The sequence below is a fragment of the Bos javanicus genome, chromosome 23, assembly GCF_032452875.1.
Source record: "Bos javanicus breed banteng chromosome 23, ARS-OSU_banteng_1.0, whole genome shotgun sequence".
NCBI classification, from domain to species: Eukaryota; Metazoa; Chordata; class Mammalia; order Artiodactyla; family Bovidae; genus Bos; species Bos javanicus.
The window spans coordinates 24407084-24417868 of record NC_083890.1 but is presented as its reverse complement, the minus strand read 5'-3'; the positions used below and the strand labels follow the sequence as shown (position 1 = coordinate 24417868).

Genomic DNA, 10785 nt, shown 5'->3' with positions numbered 1-10785 from the left:
TAGCCACTGGATTAACCCTATCTTGGTTATGGAGCTGATCAGCATGAACTCGGGCTGCCTGCCGTATCCGTTCCTTTTCATCAGGGGTTAAAGTGGCATTTAGGATGTAATAAAGATCATTCCAGGTCAAATGATATGCTTGTGTAAGGCGGAGGAATTCCTTCCTATATCTAGCAGGATTTTCTGAAAAAGATCCCAATTTTTCTTCAATTTGGCTCATATAGGAAATTGAGAAAGGCACATGAACCCATGTGGGGCCCTCCGGTCCTGCTACCTCCCTGAGAGGAAACATGTGTTTGTTTTGGGTCCTGGTTGATGGAGGGGGTTGGAAATCTCTTTTGGGGTTTTGGGGTCATCGCTTCCCGATTTGGAGGAGGAAGGGCTAGAGGGTGGGGGTCTTGTCTCCGGAAGCCTCATCTCTGGGGCTGTAGGGAGGAGGCTCATCTGCTGGGTGCAAATTGGGAGCTGAGTGTTTAGGGGGCCTTTTAGGAGCTTTAGATTTGGATTCTTTTGTAATGGAGGGGGAGAGAGAACAGAGGAGGATTTGATAGGTAGAACAGTCCTTGCAGAGAGAAGGATGGCTTCTAAGGTCCCAGAAGGCTTGAGTATAGGGGACCTCTGACAATTTGCCATTCCATCCGAGGAAGTTAGTGAGATCTGATAAAATATTGTAATTGAAAGTCCCAAACTCAGGCAAGCAATTTTGGTTATCTAGTTTGTACTGAGGCCAAATTTGAGTACAAAGTGACTCCAGTTTATGAACCCTGAGATTGGTCAAGAGTAGAGGTTTGAGGTTTCATTTTACACAGGCTTAAGGGAGAGTCCCGTGGGACAGATTGGCTTGACCCCATAGCAAATGGCTAGTAACTGTCTGGTTGAGAGAAAAGGTCATCATCACCTAATCCATCACCTAATCCTTTGACCAGGCAAAGGGAGAGAGAGACTCTGAAGGAGGGAGGGGCATCCCCCAAGTACCTCCCCAGAGGGCCTTTTGGCCAGAGGGTTCCGCAGGAACCTGGAAAAGACAATAGTCTATGGCGCCCTAGAGTACCGTCCGAGCTTACCTGGGCTACTGGGTCAGACGAGAATTCGTGGTGGATGGAGGGAGGTCAAATTGCAAAAGGCCTCTATCCTGGTGTTGGCTGGTCTCATGAAAAAGAGAGTGTAGAGAAGAGAGGAAGAGAGAGAAAGAGAGAGAGAGAGGGAGGCCAATATTCCTCGGGGTACACGGAAAACCAATAAAGCCCTTACACAGGGCTTGTACCACTCAGGAAGGCATAGGGCATCCTCTCCAGGAGGTCTTGAAAGCCTGGGCAGGAAGGTGAGCTCAGCAGGCTTCCACGCTCCGAAGAGCTGGCCGTGGAGAACAAGAAGGAACCTCAACCTCCTGGGTTTCGGCACCAAAAAATGTAAGGTAAGGGAGTTAGAGAAGGTGAGGTTCAAGAAAAAAAAAAAAAAAGAGAGACTGGCACTTTACAGGAACAGATCACCTTTAATGAGGCGAGAAGGGGCAGCAGTTAGATTAGTGGGCTGCTGTGCTAAGTCAAGAAGAGAGTAGGTATACACAGAAAACATATATTTGTGGAGATGCATCATTTTGAGGAGGTCTGATTTTCCCTCATGATCATTTTTGATTAGTTAGATTTCAACAACTGGGGTAAGGAATTCCGGAGACCGGCCGGAGACTGGGATTGGCTGGCAGCTGAATGTCATCAATCTTAATGTCCATTCCTTTCTTTGGGGGAGAAAGTTCTTTATTCTATATAGAACAGTGGGGAGGATCTGGAAGGGAGTTTTAACTCCAGGCTATTTTGAGGCATTTAGCTTTCCTTCAGTAGGTGTGTTGAATGACAGCTTCACGTGAATTACTGAAACTTAAAAGTTGGTAATAGCTTGGGCCATGGGTGGTACAGGGCCAGTTAGTGAAAAGCTTCCACTATAATCAGCTGTGTGTTCATCATATATTCATCACATGTCCCCAGTGTTAGTCCATGATTTATAGTATAAGAAGGGCTTATACTATAAATGGACTGGGCTGCAGTCCAAAGGGTCACAAAGAGTCAAATGTGACTGAGTGACTAAGTCTGATGGACATTTAAAAAAGTAAGTTATGACTATTTCAGAAATGTCTGTGTATTCCTAGGCTATATTGCCCAGCATACAGCATGTTCTTAATAAATGTTGACCAGCACTGAACTAAGATAAATTAATTTTTTGCAGGTCATTTAAAATAACACATCAGAGACTTAAAGGCTCCACTTGCTAATCCATTTTGGTTAAAAAAATCAAATCATGTTCAGTCAGAGAGAGCCAAGGTAATGGTTGTTTTTTGTCTTATGAATAATGATTATCAGTCTATTAAACACCAGTAAGTCTAACCACTGGGTTAAAACAGAATTACTTCAGGGAAACTATGAAACTAACTGCCTGGGGATATCAGTTCTGACTCTATCACTGATGCCACTCATTTCATTGGTTTTGTTTTTCCATTCACAAAGTGGAGCTAGAGATAGTTTACTACTGTGTCTCCTCGAAGGATGACTTGTGCACTTAAATCACGTTTCACATTGCATGACTGGAAAGTAGAACAGAAGGTGCGTGACTAGATTCTTAGCCATTTGGTGGAAGAATATGAAAACTCATGACAGCAGTTTGTCATTTGGTTCCTCTCTGTAGTATATCAGTTAAGAGATTTGCTATAGAGTGAGGGCAATGACTGTGGGGTGCGGGCAGGAGAGGAAGATTTGGTCCTTTCTTCGTCATCCCTCTCTAGAGTCCCCCGACTCCCCTTCAGGAAGTGGAATAGGAAAAAACAAAAAACACTACATTCATCAGTTTCTCTGGGGCAACCACAACTTAGGCAGTAAGCAGGTCACTTGAAACAAGGACAGAGATCGCTATAAAACTGACAGGTACTCTCGCAGACACCACATTAGCACACACAAGACGACTCAGGCACAGAAGGAGTTTCCTGAACAACGAAAGCAACCAGAGCAAAATGACGATGACTGTCCTGTGTGACACGGCCGTGGTGAGTGGTCAGGATCACCCCTGTGTGGGTACAGTTAGCCCTAGGATTTCAGGAGAGCAGATTTCTAAGGAATGAGGCTGGATTGGAGTCTTTGGGGGTTTCATTTCTTTAAAACACACAGCTGACTTTAATACTGACCCTGGTCTGTTGGAGAAAAAGAAAAAGTAGCCAGAAGTTATAGTGGGGTGAAAACCATAGCTCTTTACTAATGGCTTTGGCATGGTTGGCATTAGCTTGTGAAATTCTTGGCATCACAAACTGGACATAGTCTCTGCTTATAGAGTTAAGTTGGCCCTATCTCCCAGGGAAGCTTAGCCAGCCTTTTAGGATCTATATAGATTAATTTTAACCAAGGAAGCTGGGGCCCTGGGTGATGATTCTCCCAAGATGACTGGCAGACAAGGAGTACCCCTGGATGCAGGGAGTGAAACCACCTAGCGATGCACTTGGACAGTTCCTGGGGGAGGGACCTGGTTTCACCACTTACTAAATGTGGGATATGGGATAAGTTACCTAACCTCTCTGTGCATTGTTATTCCTCTGTGACTTATTATCCTCTCATCTTCCTTATGGAGGATTAATTGATATCATTGAGAATGATAAAACGTATACTCTGAAATAGCAGATCTCTGCAGGCATAGCTTCTAGTTAACTTAGCCACTTAATATAATGAACAATAAGGACAGAGAAAGAATTCAGTGAGTATTTTTTTTTTCAAATAGAAGTATAATTGATTTGCAATGTTGTATCAGCTTCTGGTATACAGCAAAGTGATTCAGTTAGGGTAGGGTAGTCGCTCAGTCGTGTCCAACTCTTTGCGACCCTATGGACTATAGCCCACCAGGCTCCTCTGTCCAAGGGATTGATTCTCCAGGCCAGAATACTGGAGTGGGTTGCCATTTCCTTCTCCAGGGGGTCTTCCCGACCCAGGGATCGAACTTGGGTCTCCCGCATCACAGGCAGATGCTTTACCCTCTGAGCCACCAGGGAAGCTATGTATAACTGAATAAACAGACCATAATTTCCCTTATGGTTTATTATAGGATATTGAATACAGTTCCATGTGCTATACAGTAGGTCCTTGTTGATTATCTATTGTATATGTAGTAGTGTACATATATTAATCCAAAACTCCTAATTTATCTTTCCCCCACCCCTTTTCTCCTTTGGTAACCATCAGTTTGTTCTATATGTCTGCAAGTCTGTTTCTGTTTTGCAAATAAGCTCATTTGTATCATATTTTAGATTCCACATATAAGTGATATCATACATTTATCTTTCTCTTTCTGGCTTACTTCACTTAGTGTGATAATCTCTAGGTTCATCCATATTGCTGCAAAAGGCATTGTTTCATTCTTTTTTTATGGCTGCATAATAGTCCATTGTACATATGTGTCACATCTCCTTTTTCCATTTGTCTGTTGATGGACACCGAGGTTGCTTCCGTATTTCAGCTATTGTAAACAGTGCCCCTATAAACATTAGGGGGTATGTTTCTTTTCAAATTAGAGTATTAAATATTAATACTAGTTACGTGATTATTTTTACCTCTGAGTCTCCCACCAACCTAATGAAGAGGATTGGGACTGCTTTCTCCATTGTAAAGATTAACAACAGTTCAATGAATTTAAGTGATTTAACATCATCAGATACTGTATGCCCAAGAAAAGGGACATGAATCTAGGTTTATGACTTCAAGTACAACATTCTGCCCTTGAATAGTTTAGAAGCAAGATTTCTGAAAGTCATTGTGTTTAAACAATTTTTTGGATAGTTTCATGTTCTAAAGCCATGTCTATTTCTGGTTTCTCTGAGGAAATCTGTTGGACTGTCAGCAAGAAACATGACAGGGCAAAAGACATTATAATAGGATTAGAAATTGGAGGTGTAGGCACACAGGACATGCTCAATAGAGAGGCAAGGCAAATCTCGTGGACTAGGAGCTGGCTGGGTTCTGGAGCACATCCCTATGTGGGGGTGAGCACGAATCACAGGTGAGTTAGGAGACAAGCGTTCAGATATTCTCCTGGGGGATTTCACAGTAGAGTAAGTACAGGGTTAAGCTGAGCATGTTGGTGTCCTGACACTGCCCACCTTCTGATGGTGCTTTCTCTTACCTCTGTTTCCTATTAGACAGAGAAGGCGTGATGTCCATTTGCCTGCCTCATAGATGGTGTAGAAGAATTGTTGTCCGACTCTTTTGTGACCCTATTAACTGTAGCCTGATGGCTCCTCTGTCCATGGGGTTTTTACAGGCAAGAATACTGGAGTGGGTTGCTATTTCCTTCTCCAGGGGATCTTCCCCACCCAGGAACAGAACTTGCATCTCCTGCATTGCAGGTGGATTCTTTACCACTGAGCCACTGGGAAAGCCAGCACAGAAGAATCTGAGACTAAAATAATCTGAGCCTCTCAGAGAAGTGCTCTTCTGTGTCTCATTCTTAAGAACCAGCAAGAATTTTATCCAGCCCCTGCTCTGTGTTTCATAACCACTGAAATCTACAGTTTCAGATCATCAGCTTCAATGGAGCACACTAGAGTGATTTGCAGATGTCATCTGGTTTCTGATAAAAAGCTACATGACCTACAACACTTACACAGTTCTGACATGGGTGTCACATGGCTTAAAATGCCTGGCTCCTCTAATGAGACAAAGCTGAGATGAAACACTGTGGGTGACTCCATGTCGATGACAACAGTAATGAGCTTTAGGGGCTGTGGCAACACTGACCACAGACACCTAGTTCTAGTCCTCAGACTGGCACTAGCAGGCTGGAGAGCATCAGACACAGCTTATTCACCTGCCTTATTGGGGTAACTAATATGAGCTCTACCTATCCTTCAAGGTAGGTGTGAGAATCTAGAGATTACAGAGATGTGAAAGTGTTTTCTATAATACTCTAAAGATATAAGCAAATATAATAATGACATTAGAATTATAAGTCACTATTTGGTAATTATTGATAAACCTGGCAAGCCCAAGGTACACTTACTCTAAAGCTTCAATAATGAAAATTAGAAATGAGTCAGTGAATATGACACAAAAAATGAAAGAGGAGACACAAAAGAGGGATTTACTCAAGAAATTTAAGGAAGTGATGCTCGAAAAGCTAAGGACCCTCTTTTCCAAGCAGGCTTCCTTTTACTTTTTAAAACTTCACAGTGCTTCCTGGTGAGTTCACCAGGAATTCCCTGGTGATCTAGTGGTTAGGATTCCGGGCATTCACAGCTGTGACCCCTGGTTCAGTCCCTGGCTGGGGAACTGAGGTCCTGCAATACGGGATCATAGTGCTTTGTGTAGATAGAAGGTACAGCGGGGCAAATTCTACATCTTTCCCATCTTTAGGGAAAGGTTGACTAACAGTAGCTCCTATATTGAATACTCTCCACATCCCGACCCTGCTCTTCATGCTTTATATGGATCCTGTCATTTAATCTCCACATTTTCTGGTGGAGGAAACTCAGTTGCAGCTGGTGAGAGTCCTGGAACTAAGTTGTGGACCCAGGACTTCTGATTCCAGAGCTCATGTCCTTTATCATCAGACTCCAGAGATAAGAAAGAGTTGTTGAATGAATGAATGATTACGGGAGACGAAAGTAGACATCTGCTGATTATCTGGAGGCAAATTAGGCCCATTTGGGCTTATCTGGGTCAATCTCACTTTACAGGTTTTTTGTTTTTTTTTTTTAGTATCAGTTACCTTAGTACAGCACTCTCATCATGACCTTTTGGTTTACTCTTGTCATTTCTTGCCTCCAGCATCTTCAAAAGATAAAAAATGAAGGCCATTTAAACCAACACGTCTAGGCACCTTCCCAACCTTAACTCACGGAAGGTGTGAGTCTGACCAACACGGGGCCCCAGGGATGAAGGCAACTCACTTTCATTATGTTGAGTGTCGTTGATGAGCCTTGTCCATTCCCAGTTAGGGTCGGTGGTCACCATGGGGTTCTGACAAAGGGAAGCTGCAGAAATTTTTAGCTCTTTGATTTTAGTTAGATTTTCACAGAGCGCTTTCTTTGTGCATTCCTGTAATACCAGATAAACCAATGTTTCAAAGTAAGTATAAAAAATAAATGTTCTGGAGCTAAAGAGAAGTGTGTTGATTTCTCTGTTGTATGTCCTTAATGCCCCTGCTTCCTTCAGGCAGTGTGGATCATGGGAACTCTGTTATATTTGGTTTTGCACGGTGTTTTTCTTAATGCGTTGAGTTTAACTACGTTGGTAATTTAAATGAATTGTTTTGTTCATTCACTCATCTACCAGCCCTTTCATTCATCCAGAAAGTATTTTGAAACACCTGTTCTATGACATAGTCTCCTGCAGGAACTTACCATTTAGTAGGTGAAGATGTGTATGAACATAAATACTAGATATCCAGACAGTAGAGAAGGGCTGCTTGAATGCTAGATGGTAAAAGCTTTATCATTTGAGGGCAATTAACATACTTCTAATTGAACTACTTTTGGGACAGTTCCTGGAGGAGACCACTTCTGAGTGGGTCCTTGATGGAAGGGGGAGATTTAGATGGATGGGGTAGGGGGGGCAGGAATGGCTGGGACAAAGGGTTTTGTGGAGGATTCATGGATGTGAGGTTGGAAATTAAGAACTATCATTTCTTAAGCCCCTATTTTTTATTATAAGTGCATTACAAAGAACATTTTATTTAATCCTGTGAATATTATTATAAAGCAAGTGTTATGCTCTGGTGGGAAAGAAGAGAAAGCAGAAGCTCGGTGAGACTCAGGATTTAAACCCAATCTCAGATCCTGATATCCTCATGTCTCCCTGTTCAAAAGCTCTCGAACTGTGAAGAGTGCATTCACCAGGCCAAACAGTTTAGTTCTCAGGTTGGTACCCTGGAATCTTCATGTCTGATTGTTCATTGCCAGGAGATGATCTGAAGTTCAGAGAGGAGCCCTGATCCTGTCCCAGGGATGCTGAGTTCAGCTGAAGCATGACCTGTCTCTTGTCAGCAAGTGACCCTAGAGTCCCTAACCAACCTCATTCTCATCTTCTTCCAGGTCAAGTTCCTGCTGCTGTTGACATTGTGGCTCACCCTCCTGGGGGAGGCGGCAGCTCAGAAACCCCCCAGATCTGGGGATTCTGGCCTCTGCCCCACTCTGGAGGACCACATTGTGAGGGTTGACACCCGTATCCGCAGGCGGAACCAGGGAGTTTTCTTCTCACGCAACTTGCAGAACCGCTCCATCTCCCCCTGGGATTACAAGTACGTGCCAAAGAGACTGATCTCCATATTCTTAGGGGAAACATGTTAATTTATTCTAACCATACAGTAAATAAGTTCAAAAATACAGAAAAAAATAATAGTCCTTACATTGACTCTTAAAAGCAGAAATCCCACTTTCCCTGGGAGCGCCCCTTTTCTTGCTACTTTGGGCTAAGTCCTCCTATGTGCTCAAAAGCCTGTTTTGCTTCCAACCTCTCCTGATGCTTTGCCTTTTTCTGCTTCATGCAGCCCTGGGTTTGAAACTGAGAAACTTTTTTTGTGTGTGTTGGAAGAGAGGGCTCTTTAAAGCAGCCCACATAATGGTCTCTGCATGGGGATAAGGGAGGGGGTGGCCAGAAAAGTCAGTTCAGAGAAAGCCACTCAGATTGGATTTCCGTCTTCAAGGAGTGGAGAGGGCAGAGTGGAGGAGAAAGGCCAGTGGGGAAGGAAGATTCTAGGTGGGGATGTTCAGGGTACAAACCTGGGATTTTGTCTTACACAGAGATTCTTGGAGTACCAAGCATTCATTTAGATGCTCTAAATATAAGTATGAAAACAGAGTCTGGGGACTATTAGAAGTGTTTCTGGGGCTGCCTGCATGTATTTACTTTCCTCCGGAAGGGAGTATGTACCGTGGCTAGTTGGCTGGATTGGCCTTTATGCCTCCTGGCAAGGAGAGAGAAATTGAGGGAGAAATTGAAAGAAGGCATTGGATTCACAACCTCCAGGGCTTTGGTTTTCTTTCCCAAGCAGCAGGCTTTGGAGACTGTGTACTGGGGGACCTTCAAGTGATGTTCAATCTCTAACCAAAGGATGAAAGATGGCTCTCATAATAAAAATGTAAAAAAAAGGAACTAAAAGATCCAATATTTATGGGTGCCAACGTTTCATATTCTTATTCATTTGTTATCACGGAGTGTTGGCAACAACCGCAAGGGAGAGGAATATGAGAATCTCCATTTTATAGTTGAGGGAACATAGACTTAGGGAGTTAAGCACCCCGCCCGGGGCGGCACCTGACTCCAGGCTGTCTGTTCCGTGCCTGCGCTGCGGCCCCGTGTTACCCAGAATCGCCTTCCTGCAGGTGGGCGCCCAGTGCCGCGGGGCCCCCCATCCTTTGTGCATCTTTCCTGCCAGATCTCACCATCCGCTTCTCCCTGCTCTTCCTGCAGCATCACCCGGGACGCCAACCGGTTCCCCTCTGAGATTGCGGAGGCCCAGTGCAGACACATGGGCTGCATCAACGCGGAGGGACAGGAAGATAGAACCCTGAACTCCGTCCCCATCCAGCAGGAGTTTCTGGTCCTCCGGAGGAAGCAAAACGGCTGTCCTGGCTTGTTCCAACTGGAGAAGGTGCTGGTGACCGTGGGCTGCACCTGCGTCACCCCCATGGTCCGCCACCTGCATGACCCGATGGCAGATCAGGTGGCAGATCAGCTCAGCTGAAGAAGCTGTGGAAACGCCCCTCTTTAGCCAGAACTCTGTCATGAGTCCTACATGGTTCCCATTTCTCGTCACTTCCCAGATCTGTTCGTAATATCTGCACGGGATTCTCCGGGTTTTGTATTAGATAGAGTCATTTTCTGGGGCTTCAGCATCTTTATATGGTCCTGAGATGTTCCAATGACCCAACCCCCTAAAAATAGATGGAGGACAATGCAGGTTCCATTCTGCTTATGTGCTATGATGACCATCTCCCTGGTCATGAAGTCAGTGGGTGGGGGCTCTGCTAGCAAAACTGACTTCTGGGTCACAAGTGCAACAGATACATAACCACCATGTAAGAGAGTGTGGGAGGGGCTGTACAGGATGGGGTGGGTGGAAAGGGTGGGGCTAAGGGCCTAGCACATGTTTATTAAAATTGCTAAATACAGATGAGGTTGGCCTGATATTTATACTTGTAAGGAAACTCTCCAGGTATTTATGATGTATTGACTATATAAAATTCTGGGAGAAAAATTAATGTATCAAGGGCTAATATAATAAACTGTTAATGGTTGAAAGACACTTGAAATCTTTGTGTTCTGTCTCAGCTTGTATTCACAAACCTTGTGAACCTGAAGATTATGAAATTCTATATAGCTGTCATTTATTTTTCATGTTTCATCAGAGTGCTAGTGTCAGAATTACTATTATTATTTGTGAATGATTTTGGTAATGTTAGTTTTTTTCCCCCTCCAGCTTGATTGAGATGTAACTGATAAGTAACATGGTATAAATTTCAGTTATACAGTGTAATGATTTGATACGTGTATGTATGGAGAAATGATAGCCACAATAAGGTTTGTTAACATCTGCATCCCTTCACCTAGGTATTTTTGTGTGTGTGAGGGGGTGTGGTGGGAACATTTAAGATGTACTTTCTCAGCAAATTTCAAGAATACAATATTCTTATTAATAAGTGTAGTCATCAGGCAGTACATTCAATCCTCAGAATTTATTAATCTCATAACTGAAAATGTGTTTCTTTCATCCAAAATTGGCCCATTCCCCCTATCCTCTGCCCTTGGCAACCGTCAGTCT

The 10785-nt window shown here is 43.7% G+C and overlaps 1 protein-coding gene across 1 annotated transcript; it reads left to right on the top strand.

Annotated features, from left to right (window-relative positions):
• The first annotated feature begins 1730 nt into the window (after window positions 1–1730).
• On the top strand, window positions 1731–10276 carry IL17F (interleukin 17F). Its single transcript, XM_061398413.1, has 3 exons — window positions 1731–3031; window positions 8057–8262; window positions 9435–10276. The coding sequence occupies exons 1-3, from the start codon at window positions 2999–3001 to the stop codon at window positions 9706–9708; spliced, it is 513 nt and encodes a 170-aa protein (XP_061254397.1). The 5' UTR covers window positions 1731–2998; the 3' UTR covers window positions 9709–10276.
• The last annotated feature ends 509 nt before the right edge of the window (window positions 10277–10785 follow it).